Here is a 20,697-nt window from a genome sequence, read left to right on the forward strand (position 1 = left end):
CCTGGAATGGCCCAGCAAAATCTAAGTGCAGCCGGCTCCAGGGAGATCTGGACTGCTCCCACCAGTGAACTGGTGCTCTGGCCACTTCTGGCCGCACCTCTTGGCATGCCTTGCATGTTCGTACCCATTGCTCTATGTTCTGGTCCATTCCAGGCCACCACACATAACATCGGGCTAGCGACTTCATCCTGACCATTCCCGGGTGTCCCATGTGAAGCGTCTCAAGAACCCTGTTTCTCAGTGGTGCTGGGATGATCACCCTATCTCCCCACAGGAGACAACCCTTATGCATGGATAACTCGTGCTGCCTTGTCGCATAAGGCCTGAATTTGTCTTCATGCGGACCACCTGGCCACCCCCTCCCCACCCAAGTGAGCACACGGGAGAGAACAGCATATTTCCTCGTTTTCTCAGCAATATCAGTAGCCATTACAGGAGCCCCCGGAAGTGTTTCTAGCATCATTATGTACTCCGCTGGAGCAGGATCCTCATTGCTCCCGCCAGGAAGGGGCAATCGACTCAGCGCATCAGCGTGGCACAACCGTTTCCCCGGCACATGGGTCAATGTGTACTGGAACCCGTTCAGGAATATAGACCAACGCAACATTCTGGGGGAGAGAATTTGTGGCGTTTGTTTGTTCGGGTTGAACAACCCCAACAGTGGTTTGTGGTCCGTTTCAATGGAGAAATGACGACCGTACACATAATCATGGAACTTTTTGATTCCTGCCACAATTGCAAGTGCCTCTTTGTCAATTTGAGCATAGTTGCGCTCCGTGGGCGACAACGTACGGGAATAGAAAGAGATGGGCTTTTCTGACCCATCCGGTTCCCTATGACTCAGCACTGCCCCCAGGCCGTATTGAGAGGCATCACATGCCAGGACCAGCGGCTTCGATTCATCATAATGAGCAAGGACGCTCCTGCTACTCAGCATTCCTCGCAAGGAGTCAAAAGCCTTCTGCTGCTCCTGCCCCCATCGCCACACATTCTTTTTCTGCAACAGTCTATGTAATGGTTCAGCTACCGAAGCTTTCTGGGGTAAGAATGAATGATAAAAGTTAATAAGTCCCAGGAATGACTGCAACTCCGTCTTGTTCTGTGGTCGTGGTGCCTCGACGATGGCCTTAACCTTAGCATCTGTGGGGTGGATGCCTGATGCATCAATTTTAAACCCCAAGAATTCCACAGTTGGCACCCCAAAACTGCATTTTTCCTTTTTTAGTTGCAACCCCACCTCCTTGAACTTGAGCAACACTGCACGGACACGCGCAACCAGTTCCTGTGGGTCTTTTCCAGCAATCAAAACGTCATCAAAAAATGGCAAGACCCCCGGCAGACCTCTTAACAGGCGTTCCATGAGCCCTTGAAAAATCCCTGGGGCCACACAAACTCCAAATTGTAATCTGTTAACTCTGAACGCCCCTTTATGTGTGACAATAGTCTGTGCTTCCGCTGATTGTGGGGTTACTGGCAGCTGTTGGTAAGCTTGTGCCAGGTCAAGTTTGGCGAACACCTTGCCCCCAGCCAGTTTAGCCAACAGATGTGATACGACTGGAATGGGGTATGAATTTCCCCTGAGTGCCTTATTGATAGTACATTTGTAATCAGCACAGATCCTAACTTCCCCATTTGCTTTAAGGGGCGTGACGATTGGAGTCTCCCACTTAGCGGAGTCCACGGGTGAGAGAACTCCCTGCTTGACCAATTTATCCAGCTCTGCTTCAATCTTGGGTTGCAGTGCAAATGGCACTCGCCTTGGTTTGAGTCGGATTGGGGCCACCCCAGGGTCCAATTCGAAGTCAACTGGGGGCCCTTTATAACAACCCAGTTTTCCATTAAAGAGACCAGCAAATTCTTTGTATAATGCCTCGCTCATCTCGGGGCAGGTTTGGATTGAATTAAGCCCTGATATACTCAGTCCCAGGGCGGGAAACCAGTCAGTGCCCAAGAGACTGGGGTGACTGCCCTTCGCAATCACCAGTTTGAGTACCGCCTGTTTGTCCCGGAACTGTACTCTCACGGCACACATTCCCATGACATGGATGCGGCCCGCTGAGTATGACTGCAAAGTTGCCAGGAAGGGCTCCAGAGGGGGCAACTTACCCCTGGGGAAGAATGTCCTCGCGGTCTGGTCCGACACGATAGTGAATCCAGATCCGGAGTCCACCTCCATGTCGCACAGCTGACCCTCAATCTTCACCTTGACGTGTGCCTTGCCTTGCGCTGGAAACTGCACGGCCCTCCCGTTGATCTCCGTTACGTAGTTGCAGTCCTTTAGAACATGGTTTGCTGTGGGCGATCTGCGATGCTCCAGTCTAGGTGCTCCTGTCGCTCCCAACGCCGCCGATCTACAGACCCTGGCGATGTGACCTGTCTTTCCGCACGTCCGGCACATAGCATCCCGGAAACGACAACTCTTCCGCTCATGGTTTCCGCCACAACCAGGGCACCTGCCTCGGTGATCTTTGTGCACTGTGCAGGCCTGATGCACTGACTCGACCCCACGAACTGGGCTCTGGCTCGGAGTAGCCTCTAGCTCGTCCATGGCATGCACAACTTCTATCTGTGGCTTAGGGGCCCTGCGACTGGCATCAAGCTCCTCTCTTTCATAATTCTCCGTGGCGGTGGCCTCCTTCAAGGCTGAAACAAGGGTAACCTCTTCTTTAGCCACGATGCGTCTTCTGGCTTTCTTGCTGCTCAGACCACCGACAAACCGATCCAGGAGAGTCTCTTCCAGATCTTGGAAGTCGCAGTGCTGAGCGAGCTTCCGCAGTTCAGCTAGAAATGCAGATACAGACTCCCCAGCACGCTGCTGCCTCTTATGAAACTCCATCCGCCGGGCCATCTTGGTCTCAGTAGGCGCTAAATGGCTTGTTAGGCAGGCAAGAATATCTTTGAGAGATGTCTCACTTAGCTTCGCTGGGGCAAGCAATGCCTTGGCCAGCTTGAAGGTCTCAGGCCCACAGTAGCTCAGGAATGTGGCCCTTCTTTTGCTGGCATCGGTGATCCCTTGAGCCACTGCGAAGAACTCGAAGCGTTCGACGTAGTCTTCCCACGTGTGGGGCTCTGATGGCTGGAAGGGCTCCAATACCCTTGGACTCTCCATTGTCCTGTGGGCAGGGTCGTCTTCTCAGCTGGCCAGTGAGTCTTGTTCTTAGCTACAATCCGGACTCTGAGGCAGGGCTGCGTTTAACCGCTCCTCAGCATTCCGGATCCCACCTTCGTCGCCACTTGTTGTGACGTGGGGTTTGTGATTTCAGCTCTCTTGACATAATATGCTGGAGACAGTTCTCTAGTAACACTTCTTTATTTAAGCCAGTGTTTCCCAACCGGTGTTCCGCGGCACACTAGTGTGCCGCAAGACGTTGCCTGGTGTGCCGTGGGAGGGCACACTCATTGAAATTAGAATTAGACTTTTGCCCCCCGCCCGCCTTCAGAAGAGGTCCAGGACCTCTTTGCTCCCCCCTGCCTGCCTTCCCGGGAGAGCGGAGAAACGCAGCGTGTTTCTCCGCTGTCCCGGACAGCTTTTGAAGGCAGGCAGAGGGGAGCAAAGACTTTCGCCCCCCGCCCGCCTTCAGAAGAGGTCCAGGGCCTCTTCTGAAGGCGGGCGGGGGGCAAAGGTCTTTGCTCCCCCGTGCCTGCCTTCCCGGGAGAGCGGAAAGTCTTTGCTCCCCCCCTTCAAAAGCCGTCCGGGACAGAGGAGAAACGTGCTGCGTTTCTACGCTCTCCCGGGAAGGCAGGCAGGGGGAGCAAAGACTTTTGCCCCCCGCCAGCCTTCAGAAGAGGTCCTGGACCTCTTCTGAAGGCGGGCGGGGGGCGAAAGTCTTTGCTCCCCCCGCCTGCCTTCAAAAGCCGTCCAGGACAGCGGAGAAACACGCTGCTTTTCTCCGCTCTCCCGGGAAGGCAGGCAGGGGGGGAGCAAGGACTTTTGCCCCCCGCCCGCCTTCAGAAGAGGTCCTGGACCTCTTCTGAATGTGGGCGGGGGGCGAAAGTCTTTGCTCCCCTCTGCCTGCCTTCAAAAGCTGTCCGGGACAGCGGAGAAACACGCTGCGTTTCTCCGCTCTCCCGGGAAGGCAGGCAGGGGGGAGCAAAGACTTTCACCCCCCGCCAGCCTTCAGAAGAGGTCCTGGACCTCTTCTGAAGGCGGGCGGGGGAACAAAAGTCTTTGCTCTCCCCGCCTGCCTTCAAAAGCCGTCCAGGATAGCGGGAAGCGCTTCCCTGCTATCCCGGACTGCTTTTAAAATGCTGGCGGTGGGGAGCAAAGCCTTTCGGCCCCCTCCGGCCTTCCCGGACCTCTTCTGAAGGCCGGAGGGGGGGGAAGGCTTTGCTCCCCACCGCCAGCATTTAAAAGAGGTCCCTGGAGATTTCCCTATAGGCTTTCTTCTTGCGAAGCAAGCCCATAGGGAAATTCATCTTGCGAAGTGCCTCAAAAAACGGAAAACCCTTTCGTCTTGCGGGTTTTCAGTCTTGCGAGGCATTCGTCTTGCGGGGCACCACTGTATATATAGTCAATATAGGCACAGAGTTAATTTTTTAAACATTTTCTAATGGTGGTGTGCCTCAAGATTTTTTTCATGAAACAAGTGTGCCTTTGCCCAAAAAAGGTTGGGAAACACTGATTTAAGCAACAAGACTGAAACTTGAGGAGGGGAGAGCTACATTTATAGGGACAGGGAACTAGCTAGAAAGGATACATTTTGGAGGGAACAATATCAGGCAATCACAGTCCTGCCTTTTGGAGGCAACCAATAAGACAAAGGATCCAAATACAGCAGCTTAAATGAACCAATAGTAGCTGTACCCTCTGGAACCAAAAGGCAGTTACTTTACCCTAATGCAAATACAGACAATAATAATACAGATATAAAATCCTTTGACTCAATACACAACACGGGCTACAGCCCTTCATGTGTCTAGATATAAATGCCCCATTCAGGCATTCAAGGATACACATAGTGGGAGGAAAAGAGCCTGCCACTCTCTACTTTTGAGCATTCATTAAATATACAGTTTGAATGCTTTAAAAAAGGGTTCTTGTGTTTCCAAGATTCCACTACAGCAAGATACAAATGGCAATATGGAAATGAAGAGGCGGGGCCATGCAGTTGGCAATTAGTCATTGGCTTCTACTGAATTCTATAAGACAAGAGTTGAAATCTGCAACATGTTTGAGAAGAGGCACTTGGGTTATGTTCACCAGGCACCCCATGCCCGAATGTGCTTTTTTGTTTTACTTCCCCCCCATAAAAATGAATGGCTGAGACACTCACGTCTGAAAGATATGTCATGTGTTCTTAGGAATACAGGATTGTATCCTGTGTTAGGCATATTCAGAAGAAACCTATTGCATTCATTCATTCATTTGTTACATTCCATTCCAAAGTTGTTCAGAGCAGGAAACAACAAAGCAGCAAAACAGTGCAATTAAAAAATAAAATAATATTTAAAGCATTAAGAACTTCTACAAATATTTAAGTACAGTCACATATCCTCACCTCTAATAATTTCAAGGTTGACTGGAAGAGCATCTTTCAGACATCAAATGCCTGGATGAACAGGAATGTTTTAAATTCCTCCTGAGTGTTTTTAATGATGGAGGTGTAAATAATGTTAAGAATTAATGGACATAACCAACTTAGGTCCATTAATCTCAGTGGATCTTCTATGGGTAGAATACAGTTAGATGCAATCAACTGTTGCAACGGAGCCAAATTATTTCACAGAAATTATAATCAGATGCACAAGGCCTCCAGCTGTTCCTAATTTATGTAAGTGCGGGGAAGAGAGGAAATTTGACTGTTTAAGTTCCAGAAAAGATCAAGTCACAACATCCACTCTGATGCTCAGAAAAGAAACTGCTTAACTTCCCATCTTCTCACTAACCGAATTTGACAATTTTAAAACCATCTTGAATCTCAATCCTACTGACTGCCATAGATCACACTAATAAGATAGAACAGGATGGGGCATATGATGCCAGTGAGTTGATGAATGCTGCTTTGAAAGACTCATTAACGAATGGCAGCTTTTTGCCAAAATGTTGTTAATGTCCCCAGAAGTCTGAAGACGCTGAAGACAAAGGTGTGCTATTTTTTTGTGATGAAATGTCTGCTAAATTTTGTGACAGCGTTTGCTAAATCCCTATAATTAGCATGGGCCCCTGTTAAATGTCATGGGGTATTTGATGAAACAGGGCATGAACTCTGTAGCAACACTCTGGGGATCTGTAATGCTATCCAGTGTGACGTTTGGAATTTAACTACTAGATAGGGTTTCCTTATCTAGGAAACACAGGGGAGAAAGGCATTTGTCCAGTCTAATGACCCCTGTTAACAGATTTATGCCCCTCCCTCAATACCGACTCTGTCCCCTCTGCCTCACACCAAACAAATGCGTTATCGAGATAATCAAACAACATTCCAAAAACCAGAAACAAAAATGAAGAAAATAACCCAGTTTGGTTATATCTTATTGCAGGTTTGGTTATTAATATATATGGAAAGAAAATAGAAATCTTATAGTTACACCCCCCCATATGCATAGGATACAGTTTGGTATATTGCATATATCCATGCACACACACACCTATCTGTATGTATACTGCTGTTGTGTTGCCATGTAGTGCATTGCTGTTCCCGGGCCATAGATCAGATTCAGAGCACATGATTTGCATGCAAAGGGCTGCATGTTCAATCCCTGCCATCTCCCATTAAAATGGTCTTGGGTAGGTGATGTGGGAAAGACCAGGTTCTGTCTTGTGGAGCCTCCATCAGTGGGCTGCATATGTTTCTATACATATAGGGAATTACGAGGGCTTCCAGTGAGACTGTGGATTTATACACACGGGCTCCTGAGGTACAGGGGAACAGGCCCAGTGTCACCATGCTGCCCTCAGAGGGGTCCCAAGCACCATGGTGTCTTTTTCTTCATTTTCAAAAAATGTGGGATGCGCAGTCTTCAGAGGACTGCTGGGCCAGACAGCTGGAGACACTACCATATTAATTTCACCCATAATGTCCCTGGGTCCCACCTGCAATGTAGCAGCACTTTGCAATGCTATGCTAGCACAGGGCCCAGAGATATAATGGGGAAATTATTGTGCTGGCAGCTCCAGTCTCTTGGCCTGGCAGCACAAGGCATTGGATGGCCCCGAGAGAAGAACCAGTCCTTTCAGCTCCGCCACTTGTCCCCACTGCCATGACCCACTGCTACTTTCCCCTGTCACCTAGTAAGCTTGTAAGCTAGTAAGCCAACTGGAGGGAGGGCTGTGGCCTCCAGGGTTGTGTCTGTGGGTGCCACTGGCCCCCTAAAACAAGGCTTTGGCCCTGTAGAGTGAGGTATGAACAAGGCTTTGCACTAAACTAATACTAAATAATCTCTCTTGGTCACTCTCTTTGCAGGCAGTAAAGGTACTTGTGCTTTCCCAGTGTTTAGTTTACCTGGAATGAAGGACAGTGGAGACTCTGGTCTCTGTAAGTTATTTACACATATATACAAACTGAGCATAGGATGGAGGAGCTCAGAGCATTAACATTCCAACATATATTGCCTCCTTATTAGGTTCCCGGGGAAATCCCCAAGCCATAGCTTTGGGTTCAGCCCAGAGCAAGACAACTCTCTATGTCTCCAGCATCCAGCATCAGCCAAAACACATGCCTGAACAGCCACCTACCCCACCATCATATTGCTCTCCTGCCTAGGCTGACATAACATCCAGCCAGGTGAGGAGGGAAAAGACCCCACCCTCATTTGTCTCTATGGCAACAGAGCCCACTCTTTAAGATGCCGCTGATGGGTACATAGCTGAGTAGCTTAACAGAGGAACTGGTTTGGCAGGTTCAGCAGATTGTCTTTTCTAGATTCAAACCTCACAGATACAGGACCACAGGCCTGAAAGGGACTCACAGGGCTACATTCCCTTCTGAGCAAGCTTCCAGGGGCCACATTCCAGGGGTGGGGGGGACCATAGACAAAAATGGATAGACCAATGGATGTTACAGACTCTTAGCTTTGTACTGGAGGCTACATTTTAGCCATGCAAAAGTCAGAGGATTTACACACCCAAACAAAAACTTCTCCACCCTCCATCCAGGCAAGCAGTGGGCTCATTACTGTGCAAGGACACATTCTAGCCAGGCAAAAGCACTCAAGGAAAGCATGGAGCAGGGCTGGAAAGAAGGGAGTATGGCCTGGAGAGAGTCCTGAGGACTGGATTAAGAGAGCTGGAGGGCTGGATTTGGTCCCCATGCTTGAGGTTCCCGACTCCTGATCCTCAAATGCTATATATTACACTGTCAAATTTTGTAGTGAACAGGACAGAGAGAGCTTTAAAACATAAATGATTATTTGTATTGTTTACAGTTGAAATAAGGCACAGATATGGCTTGGGACAAATCTACCTGTCCTAATTATGAACTGTAGCGCAGCAGGTAGAAAAATAAACAAACCGCTAACTTTCCAGGCTCTAATCCAGCAGATTCAACACATTGATGTCTATAGATATTTGGTTTTAGTGTTCCTAACACTGAGTTGGACTGGCCTCCAGGCTGATAATTTACCAGGTGAGCATAATGGGCTCAGTCCACTGGAATCACCTTCTGCCCAAGCCCTGTTTAGAACAGGACCTGTACAGAAGTTCAGGCGGATTGTGCCATCTGTCAGTAGGAAGAGCTCACATAAAACTTAGGTAAGGAAAAAAGTTACCTATTTTACCAAGGACTTATTCTGAGATTAAACGTAACCTCAAAACAAATAGGTTCTGTGAGTTTATGCTAACTAGTCTAATTAATCTTCATGTTTGATCTTTGGACTAATACGTTGAACTAATTTGGGATTAAAAGATTACAAGTAACATTTTGAGTTGAAAGCTGTTACATGCCTCATGTCAACACTGCGGTGACAGAATTAACCCCGGAAGCCCTTTGGATTCCACACACTAGATGCTGCTGCTTGAGCAGAGTTAAGGCGACTTATTAGTGAAGGCATTATAAAGTGCTCATCCTGAAATGTTAGATGCTAAGAGCACAATGACAAAAGTCAGACACTTTGGGTTTTGCTTATTGTATCACCAGCATCATAATCCTCCTCCTGCATCATCCTGGGTTTCTTATCCACCCTTCACCACAAGGCTACAACCATATAAAAATACAATAACAAAATTAGTTAAAACAGTCTGCAAACACCACTGTTGAGTTCCATTCGGAAAAGGTTTTTTAAAAATGCTTTCCAATTGTAATGTTTTTATTTGTTTATAAATTTGTATATTCTATTGTTGTAACCCACCCTGGTACCTCAGAGTGAATGGCAGGTTAAAAAAAATCTTATAAATAATAAACAAATAAATAGCCATTCCTATTCTCAGGAACCCTGATAATGCAGGATTCCTGATTACAGGGAGGTTTGTAAGCATGTACAAAGAAGTTCAAGTGCAAGAAGAGCTCTGCTGGATCAAGCTGGTGGCCCACCTAGTTCAGCATCCTTTTCTTCTAATGGCCAACCAGATCACAGAATCACAGAGTTGGAAGGGACCACAAGGATCATCTAGTCCAATCCCCTGCAATGCAGGAATCTTTTGGCCCAAACATGGGACTTTAACCCATGACCTTGCTATTAAGAGTCTCATGCTCTACCAATTGAGTTTTCCCAGATGCCCATGGGGATCCCACAAGCAGGACCTAAATGCAACAGCAGTCTTCCCACTTGTGATTCCCAGCAACTAGAGACTGTTTGCTCTTGGAATCCCCTTTCAGACCATTCTTCTGAATACAGACAGGGATAGAGATAGAATTAGAGAACTGTAGAGTTGGAGGGGACTCCATGGATCATCTTCTAGTCCAATCCCCCTAAATGGCAGGAGCAAGGCAAAGGTTCTGCCCCCAGGCTACCTCCCTACTTTGTGCCCTCACATGTTCTTTGAATGCCTGAGGAAATGTATCATAACATTTAAAAACAGTATGAAATTAATAAACAAGAACAGCAGATCAAAAAAGGACACATCCTATGGATGCTGGAAATCATCCAGTCTGAGGACACAAACATGCCTTCAGGTAACTGTGGAAGACCCACAAAGGTGAGACCTCAGTTAGGGGCTTCACAATCTGGACACTACAGAGAAGGCCCTTTCCCTCCATTCCACCAGCTGTTCTTCAAATGAGACTCACAAAAGGCTTCTCCTATTGACCTTAGTGAACAGGCAGGATCATACAGGAGCAAAATGCCCAGTGTAGGTAATACCATTATACAGTTTAGTTACTAGGTGGCCTTGGTCTCATTTGTACCTGGGCAGACTCAGAAGTTTCCCATTGCTGTTCTTATTTAAGAGATACAATAAAGTTCTTGTCTAGCTTTGTGTCATCCTAGCCTCCCATGACAGCCCTTTAGGTACCCTGGTCTCAAGCTGTTTATGGCTTTGTTGCTGTACAATAAATAAACTACTACTACTACTACTTGGGGTTTTCCCCCCAGAGCTACCAAAACATTTGGCATAAATCATGCATTAAGCATTTCCCCATAAACCAAATGGACAAATGGGTCTTGATGTTATGCACTTCTTTCCATTAAAGCTGCGAGTCCCCCTGATGATTTATTGCTTGGGTTACTTCTCTGAATTACTGCTTAACCTCCTTTATATTAAAAAGGGGGACAGGATATTGGAGTTTTCTTAAAGTTGGGAATTACTAATGGCCCAAATAAGATGATTCAGACATGTTTTATTATACTCTGTCATGAACCATGCATTTTTTGCACGGGAAACCAATGATTAGTCCAACCTGGGTCACATAACTTGGCCAAATCAAGGAAGGTTTTGAAAGCTAAATAACAGAATTAATAGTAATGCTTATTTTATTCTTCTGGATTCATGGAGTCTAGTCATTGTTTGGTGATTCTTGTAATTTCTTGAAAGAGAAGCAGGGAGAGTATAGGCTTCTATTTTGAAGAGCACACTTGAGTACTTTATGAGGTGATGATAGCAATTTAATACCAGATGCTCATTGCAACTAAAATTTAAGGAAACATACCTTGCCTCAGGGAAAGGAGAACAGTACTTGGATACAATATGTCAGTATCTTCAACTAAATCATTGCCATAAAATTACAATGTTTTCTGCTAATACCTAAAATATTCTACTGCTTTAGCTGGAACATGTTCTTATTCTTTCCTGTTCCAAATGGAAACGCATTGTGTCATGCGCTTTGCATTCATAAATACTTAACATCTGCCACCTAACTTCCTATATACATATTATTCAATGACTCCTTCTGAATCATTCATTAAGGTGGGTAGGGAAATCTTATCATTTTACCAATGAAAGTGAAACTCTTTGTAGTGCTGGTTATTCCCAATGTGGCTGAAGTTGCTAAACCAAATCTACTCAGCAACAAGGGGATGGGGTAACTGGTAGAGCAATCCAGTCTCCCCATCAGTCTGTGTGGAGTTTGGACTGAGTGGAGGTGGACCTTTGGTGGCCTGCTGGTGGGGGGCAACAGTGGTGGACGTTGGGGTCTCTCCAATTTCAGTGATGCTCTGTGTGATGCCAAAATTCAGGGCCCTCACCTCTCACCTTCCATTCTACCTCATAGTTGTGGCACCCCTGAGGCTCCATACCCAGTGTTACCAAACTGGTTGCATTCCCCTAAATCTGCCTCTGGGGCCAGCTCAAAAATGGAGAGTTCTGAGACTTGGGAAGAGGCAGCACTGAGGTGATGCCATGAGGCTTGATCTGTGCTAGTAAATAATAAATTATTATTTATTATTTATTTATTATTTAAATAAATTCTTAAGCTAGTGCTTAATAAATGTGCTAGTCTGGACTGGTGAAGGGATCAGGCCCAATCTTGAAGAGAAGAAGAGTTTGGATTTGATATCCTGCGTTATCACTATCTGAAGGAGTCTCAAAGCAGCTAACGTTCTCCTTTCCCTTCCTCCCCCACAACAAACACTCTGTGAGGTGAGTGGGGCTGAGAGACTTCAAAGAAGTGTGACTAGCCCAAGGTCACCCAGCAGCTGCATGTGGAGGAGCCGAGACACAAACCCGGTTCACCAGATTACAAGTCTATTGCTCTTAACCACTACACCACACTGGCTCTCAATCTTGCTGCCAATACTACCTTCTACTCCTGGTCCACCACTCGTACCCTAATGCACCAAAGTGGTAAAGCGAGTTCTCCATCAACAAATCTTTCATGTCTTCTAGCTTGAGGATGCCTAAGTTTGATACCCCCTTTCTTGGGTTTTGGTGGTCTCACTGACCCTAAGGTTATGAGTCTCATGACACTTCTCAAAACATACATAAAATATATGAGCCAGGAAGAAGCTTTGAGTCACATTATGTAGCCTAAGAAAGTGGGTAGCAGGAGATTCTGTCTGCCCAGCTTGGCAACCTTGGAAGTCAGACAATTGCGCTGAGATATAGCTGCCATTAGAAGATTCAGGATGCTTCAGACACATTAAAATTGGTGGAGTGGTGGCCATTTGCTGTATCTCTTGTCTTTATTCCATGGAGTCAGGCTTCCCTTAAGAACAAAATTGGTGAGCACAATAATCTCAGGTGTTTGGCATCCAGGCTCCCTGACAGCTCACATTTCCATTAAAGCCCAGGAGAAGACATAATGATGTAACTCCTCCCATGGTGCTTTTCCAGATCTGGAAGTATGGGAAGCCATGGAGGCTGCAGAATGCTGGATAAATGGTTAATGAAAAGAAAAAGCATCTCCCACCCCCGCCGTTCTACCCGGACACTGAGGTCCAGTGCCAAGGGCCTTCTTTCGGTTTCCTCACTGCGATAAGCCAAGTTACAGGGAACCAGGCAGAGGGCTTTCTCGGTAGTGGCACCCATCCTGTGGAACACCCTCCCACCAGATGTCAAAGAGAAGAACAACTACCAGACTTGTAGAAGAAGCCGCCCTGAGTGGCGGCTGGAATTCTAAAGTAATTTTAAAGCACACTGTGAATGTGGCAGAAGATAGAATCCTCTTTTGTGGGGAAGAAAAACTTTTTGGGAAACTGGTGGACAGATTTTGGCATGGGATTACTCAACATCTAATTATGAAGGCAAATCAGAATAAGGGCAGTGCTTAATTCCCTCATTCTGGAGCATTATGTACAAAACAATGGCGCTTGATGGGTATTGGGAGTGCAGTTTGTGCCACTGATCCATACACCTCATATTTCACACCTGTTCATGCCTTTGTCCCCCCCCCCCCCCATTGTCAAAATGCCACCTAATGTTGCACCTTAAGAACAGGGTGCTGGTGTTTGGGCTAGGCTGGGTATGTGGAATCTTGTCTCCAGCCTCATTTTCTCCACACACCAGTGCTCTATGCATCACTTTACATAAATGACAGCAAATACCACAACTGAAGCCTATAAGAGAGTTGTCTATATGGGCTTCTGAAGATCTTACCTAACCGATGTTTGAAATGAATATCATTCATCACACAATTACACTTTTCCAAGGTTGAGTATTCTTATTATATTTAAAAATAATTATACACAATGAGTATGGTTCACTTTCCTGTCTGCAGAATCCTTTTGCACTTGTGGAGTTTCCTCCTACTCATAGAAAAGTACTAGAATACACCTGATTGTACAAAGTTGCTGGACAACAGCCATAGGTTACAATCCTATAAACAATTATGAGGAATAAGACCCATAGAACTAAGTTGGACATAAGATTGAACTAGTGAATCTATTTAGACTGCCACTCTTTGCACTTTATTCTGCTCCAAGAATGTAGAATGCCCACAATCCCATTCTTAATGACCATACTGCTCTTTCTTATGAACTTCAGGATCATGAGCAGAGAATAGAAATTGTATCTCTGAAGTGTGAATTGGAAAAAAAGTTTCAGATTTATTGCTTTGTATCTTCTAGGTACGATGGTACTTATTTTTCCTCATGTGCCATTTAGAAGTTCTTAAATAAAGGACTCTTATGCCTGCTAAGGGAATTGACACAGTTCACTAAAATAATTTCATTCCACTGGATAGCAAGGCATGAAAAGCTGTAGTTCATCTTTTCATTTATACCACAGTCTGCCAGGGTATTAAATAAATTCCCCTCCCTCTTCCACTAAGTGGTTGGCATTTACTCAGTCTTCAGTGCTGAAGTTACTTTAAGTACCGTTTGAGTTATTAACTTCCCCCCTTATTTGGATTTATATTGAAAGTTGTCATAAACTACTGCAAGTTGAAAATGGTGTCTGGAGAAATCCACGTTAAAAGCATTATTTTTTCTGAAGTATTCATCATTATTCTTGGTCTTGCAGTGGCATCCTCTGAAGCCAAAAGAAGTCCTCAAGAAGAAAATAAATCAATTATGGCAAGATTATCTCATGCTGGTTATTATATTAATATGAGAAACCCGAAAACAAAATTAGGCATCAAAGTCTAATCAATAAGTGAAAATCACTTTCTCACTTTCTTCCACTAGAAGAATGCTTATGTTCATTTATTTATTAAAAATCATTTCTATACTGCCTTTCATTTCAAGCAGAACAATAAAACAGGAAGGACACAGGACATAACGAAATACAACACTAAAAACATATAAACATATATCAAAATTTATAAATGTGTTGGAAAAGCCAAGACAGGCAAAAGGAGGTATATCTTCACACAGTCAATAGCTAAACATCAATCAGGACAGTCAAAAGGGATGCGGGTGGCATTGTGGTCTAAACTACTGATCAGAAGGTCAGTGGTTTGAATGCACATGACGGGGTGAGCTCCTGTTGCTCCTAGCAGTTCAAAAGCACATCAGTGCAAGTAGATAAATAGGTACCACTGCGGTGGGAAGGTAAATGGCATTTCCGCGTGCTCTGGCACTTTTCACGGTGTCTGTGGTGACTTTATGATATATGGTTTCTTTACACATCTACACAGCCCGAATCTGGATGAAGAATGTGCAAAGCAGTCACATCTCAAGAGGGTCCTTTTCCTACCATTGCTGTAGCCTCCAATTCCAAGAGTCCCCAAGCATCACATCTAATCCCCTCTGCAGCATAAAACCAACTGCCTGCCTTATGCTCTGCCCACCCCACCCCCGCTTGCAAAGGATACATCTTTTTCCAGTTTGCTTACCTCATAACCCAGTGCAGTTCTGGAAACCTCCCCTTCCCAACTCTGGAACTGTATTTTGCTATTTACACTCCGCTCCCTGTGGCCAGCAGAGATTCTTTCGCCTTGGTGAAGAATTTACTAAAGCCAGGAATTAGCGGTGTAAAAATACTGGCTGGACTTGGGTTAAACTATTCTCTCCTGTGTTCCCAGTCGAGAAAAAAAAAGACCATGCTTTTGTCATATTTGCTTGCCTTGCGTCAGGGACAGTGGCATTTGCTGTCTATGAAGAAAGGTCACACTACCTGACGAGAAATAGTTACGTTATGCTTCTAAACCATCTGCACTGTCTCTTTCTTTTCTTCAGGAAACAGCAGTAAATTCTTTCTGGATCTTCCAGATATTTTTTTTAAATCTCAAACTACTTCTGGTTAACTGTAAACCGTATAGGAGAACAGACATTTCCAATATTAGATCCAGCAGCAAATATATCAATGTGGACTTGCCTGTCAGATTTGAAATGCAAATGTAAAACTTACATTGGACAGAATGTTCATTTGCATTACAAATACATCACCTCTTCTGCATAAACAAGCATCTGATGTTAACATAAATTGCAGGGGGAAAAGAAAAATGCTCAAGGGCAAATTAAGACTCGTGTGTGTGTGTGTGTGTGTGTGTGTGTGTGTGTGAGAGAGAGAGAGAGAGAGAGAGAGAGAGAGAGAAACAATGTGTTGTTTAAAGCAAGCAAACAAACAAACAAACAAACAAACTTGGGTTTTTAAGCAAAGGTTTTTGAATGCTCATAGATTATAGGTTTTTGAATCCAGAGTAATTGGCATATCACAATTATATATGCATGATTTATAAAGAAATCCTATTAATTTCAGTGGAATGTGGGGATATATTCCTAATGAAAATGTATTGGTATTTTAGTACAATTTCCTTCAATGAACATTTTTTTATACAGTTTGACTAATGTATACATTTCCGCAAGCAACTTGCCCTAATGTAATGTATCCTGTGTTATTTTCACTAACATATTCATTTTTAGGCACACCTTCCCCTAATTTATATATTTTTATAAGCATTGTTCAGTTTGAGAACTACATTGCAAAATTTGGATAAGTGTGAGTTGTTTCAGTTTGCATATTCATTTGAAAAATGCAAATTTGCCTTTAAATGTGAACTGAATTGACTTCAATCTGCCCCTATTCCAAGAAGGATATTAGCATAAACCAAAAGTCTTCTGCCTAATTTAGTTGTGCCTTGAGTTTTCTTTGGGTATTGTTTTTGCAACTCTTCTGTCTGTAGGTTGTTTCTGATGCATTATATATAATTTGTTAAGTATTTCAAGTTAGTTGACAGAAGGAAATACCCATATGGTTATTCAAGGATTTTGACTCAAAGATTATATATTCATTGAACATATTTGCTATGTTAAGCATAAAAGAGCTAATCTATTCTTATCAAAAGGTCACTTATTATTTTAGCCTTTGAATGCTTTTATATTGCTTAATTATTTTCATTTTAAAATGGCTGGGGGTTCTTATACGATTTAAATAGTCTTCTTTTTGTAAGGTCCTGCTTTATTTATTTCCAAATGCATACTCCAGTTTTGTTTATAAAAACAAACAAACCTCAAAGCAGTTTACAAAAATATAATAAAACAGAACGAAAGCGGCTCAAATTCATAAAATAAATTTCATACAGAATTTAAGGCTATTTGGCAGAAATAGTACGTAAAGACTGACTTGAATTGAAAGCACATAGCATTCCCATTAAAAAACTTGCAGGCAATGAGAAACCGATAACAGGTTTATAAATATTTGCAAGGGATTATTTTTCACTGGTTCCCTCTGTCACTTCAAAGGACAAAGATGGACATTTTTACCAGGAAAAGTGCAATAACGCTTGACTGTTGGAAGGGTAAACACTATTTTAATGAAAAATGGCACCAGTCTTCCACAAAAACAAACTTGAGTTTGTCCTGTGCATATTTCACATTAGATCATGCAGAACTCTTGTGATCTAACTTCCCATAATGAAACAACTAGTGAATGAATGAATCAAGGCTAGCTTTAATCACTATCCTTTGCATTATTAAAAAAAATATCCAAAAAAGGATTACGGCATATGCTTTTGAAAAATAAGTTTTAAAAATAATGCAAAATATACAAATCAAAGGTTGCCTCATTTCCCTTGAAATAAAGGAAGAGTTGCCATTTCTCCCAAAGGGAACTACAGGTGTTCAAATGGAGGCTTCCAACATATTTATGTATTAAAAAACCCATCTCTCTCTTGCCATCTGTCACTAAAGAAGACGAGATATAGAACAGTGGCAGACTCATGTTCAAAAGGCTGTCTTTGGGATAACAAAGAGAAAAGTTAATGGACACAGATTTACAAATTATTAATGATTTCTCTTGCCATTTTTGAAAAATGAACGCTATGCACACCGTCTCTCTTCCCAAACAGATTGCATTTTATTCCTCTGCAGTTTGTCCATCAGGCTTCACTCTGACAACATAATCCAAAACTAATCCAGAGCATTCAGTTTTCCTTGTTGGCTCTCATGCACACTGCTTAGACAAATCCTGCTACCTGTCAGCCCTCCTGTGTGTGCCAGACAGCCTGCCAGGTTAACCCCTGGGGAAAGCGAGAGACCTACTGACTTAACCCCTACTTCCCTTCCAATAATCCACTGTAAATATGTAGCGTTAACGGGCTAACTGCGCTAATCAGGGCTGGATCTTTTAAAATCTGCTTCATACACACTCGCTAAGTAGTAAGGATCTGAGCATCACTGTTAGAAAAGGGGAAGTCAGTGCATCCAAGTATATCAGCCCCAAAGCAGCAGATGGCTAGGACACACTGAAAGGATTTAATCACTTAAAGCAGTGTGTGAAAACACATGCATCAAATTGCTAGGCCACCTAGTTGCTTATGAATCCATCTGAATTGTCAGCACAAGGTCAGGAAAAAACAATAATCCACAGAAAGCCCAAGAAGCTCTACCTTTGATGTAATTTATTCCTCCAGGTTTTGCTTCTTATAATTCACTTTTACATATATTCCCCTCCTCTGTCCAGTACAGCTCCAGCTTTAGATTTTTGAAACCTGCACTTTAAAATAAATTTCTGAAAGAACTGGCCCTTGCCATCATAAAATTGCTTCCCTCACACATTGCTTACAATCAAAATTGCCTAGCATCTTCAAGCCTTTTTCAATTTGGAGGCCTCCTAAAATCCGAAACACACAGCACAACTTGAGTAACAAAGACTTTTCAAAGTACTCACTCTTTATTTGGTGTTGCAGGGGGGAGACCCCAAAACAAAACACCATTGCTCCTCATTGGAATTCAAGGCACATCACTCTGTCATTCTGTGGCAGCATCAACAATCCACAGCAGAAAATAACTTGCGTAAGCACGGCATACCCGGGAGCACTTAAAAGCCCCGCTAAGCTCAGCCACATGAGATCTGTAATAAAACATTGCTCAGCTCATTTAATGATTGGAAGGCATGATGTCCAGGACTCCAGGTTAATATCTGAAGTGGGGGGAGGTAGAGTTACCCATGGGGAGGTGGTCCTGAACTCTGTCATGAACAAAAGTAGGAAGGGAAGATCTTTTGTGGCTTGTGATAAGAACATTCATTTTAACTCAATTAAATTCCTGGCAGTCTCTTGGGAGGAAGAGATGATATTGATTCTTTATATTCATATATGTGTATGTACAAATGTGCAAAACATTTTGTACAGTACTATAAATCAGAAGTCTTTAAAAAATACTGAACACAGCAACTTTGCTATCATGATCACAAAACAAAAAGGCACTAAGAAAACAACAGCCCTCAAAAAACATTTTCTGTTAGTATTTAATAGTATAATAGTATAGTATTTTTCATTTAACTTTTAATAAATGTGAAAAATTGTTAAGGAACATTTGCAGCACTATCATTAGTCAGATTAAGAGTATTTTTGTGCACCTTGAAAGTTTTTACAATTATATTTTCTCAAGTAAACATTAATCATTCATTCATTTTGAGGTTTATTTTGGGAATGAAAATTGAACCTTTTTTCTTGCTTTTAAGCTATTCTTCTTTTCTTTTTGAATAATATATACATATCTGGGATTTATTTTCACAGAAAGAAAGAAAAAAAATAAAATGTTTCAAACCTTCTGAAACTATATATTTAATTGATTTTCAGAGGTTAATAAATATTCAGCCATACTAAATCTTAGGAAAGTGCATAAATTATTGTGTAAAAATGAACGGAATATGAGGGCTTTCTGGACAGATGTTAAATGCTTTATTTGAAAATGATGTAGGCACCATTCTGGCTATGCTATTAGAGCAAATACCTTGGAGACATCTGTTTTCTAAACTATTATCTTTTAATAAACGTGAATTGTCCAATGTTATCCTAGGCTAAATTAAATTCATGCAGCAAAAAGAATTCTTTTGCAAAGAATAACAGATGGCAAGTTTGCTAATCAAAATGTAAAGACATATAAGAAATAAAGTGGAACTCTGAAAACTGCAGCCACAAAATAATCTTAGTCTTGGCTGCCAAAAGTTATCCAGTCTTTAGGGATGCAAAGCAAATTAATTTTGAAATAACCTCATGCTGTGGTTACCTAGGAAATGCCTCAGTTTAAAGCTAAATCTCTTTTCTTTTGTGCTTACTGTTTTGCAGTAGTTCAGCAACCAGCACAGGATTTACTGAAGAGTCATAGCAGAGCTAAGCGACATGAGTCAATGAAACTACACATCGCAGGCATCATTATTGTTACACATTGAAATTTTCATTTCAGAGTGGTTGATAGTTTTGCTATGATAGCTGAACCACCATCCTTAAAGCTGTTTAAAAATACCAAGACTGGGCACATCTCAGTGTATTTCCACTGAATGTCGACTACTTAGGTCATTTGTTGATTATTTTTCTTCCTGACTAAGCAGCTGGGAGATGTTCTGTCAGCTATTGATCATGCAACTTATCAGCTATTCACAACATACGTCTTTGTAGCTGCTGCGAAATCTAAACAACTTGGATTCATTAATTAACCTTCTCATATTTGGCAGGAGGGGGGAGTAAAAGTAAAAAGTATAGATGGCCTCCAAGCTGCTGTTGTTTTTAATTCCTTTTAAATGTTGACCAAAGGAGAAAAAGAAATAAAGTGCTAGTGCAAGACACAGTCTTTTGTGTGTATGGGGACATTGTGCTTGTTGGCTGTGGAAAAAAAACTCTGTATGTTCAGGGGCGATAACTTTACCACAGCCAGCTATAGGAGCCAAATATAGTAATAGGATGGCAATGTGTTCTCCTATTCAGAGGTCAGTCTCCTAGCTCAAGGCACCCTTTCTTCGAAAGGCTGACTGGCTTAAGTCCAGTTTCAACAGCACCCAGACAGCTGAACAAAGAGCAGCAAGGTCAGGAGGTTCTGAGGGTTGAGATGCAGAGCCCAAGGCCTGCTTCACATTTGGTCTCACACAAAGGCTAGAGTGGCCTCTGCAAGAAGTAGGGCTTTTTCTATAGTGTCCATAGCACTTTGAAATGCTCTCTCCCAAGAGATTCATATGGCCACCTTCCAGTCCTACTCCAGCCATTAGGCAGAGTGAGGTGGGGGCCCCAG

At 43.3% G+C, this 20,697-nt stretch overlaps 1 protein-coding gene across 7 annotated transcripts in view; it reads right to left on the reverse strand.

Moving 5' to 3' along the window:
• Positions 1-18,568, reverse strand: part of LOC309350395 (uncharacterized protein) — a 54,612-nt gene extending 36,044 nt beyond the window's left edge. For 2 of the 7 annotated variants that reach the window (XR_014160314.1, XR_014160315.1), the window contains exon 1: positions 18,359-18,568. Coding sequence is in view for 2 of the 7 variants with exons in the window: in XM_081877447.1 (XP_081733573.1) it covers positions 18,359-18,404 (46 nt within the window). In the remaining 5 variants the exon portion in view is untranslated. The remainder of the gene's footprint in view (positions 1-18,358) is intronic. The other 5 variants (XM_081877447.1, XM_081877446.1, XR_014160316.1 and 2 more) reach the window with 4 other exon arrangements.
• Positions 18,569-20,697: the final 2,129 nt, after the last annotated feature.

Source organism: Podarcis erhardii (genome assembly GCF_964252035.2).
Source record: "Podarcis erhardii genome assembly, chromosome: 9".
NCBI classification, from domain to species: Eukaryota; Metazoa; Chordata; class Lepidosauria; order Squamata; family Lacertidae; genus Podarcis; species Podarcis erhardii.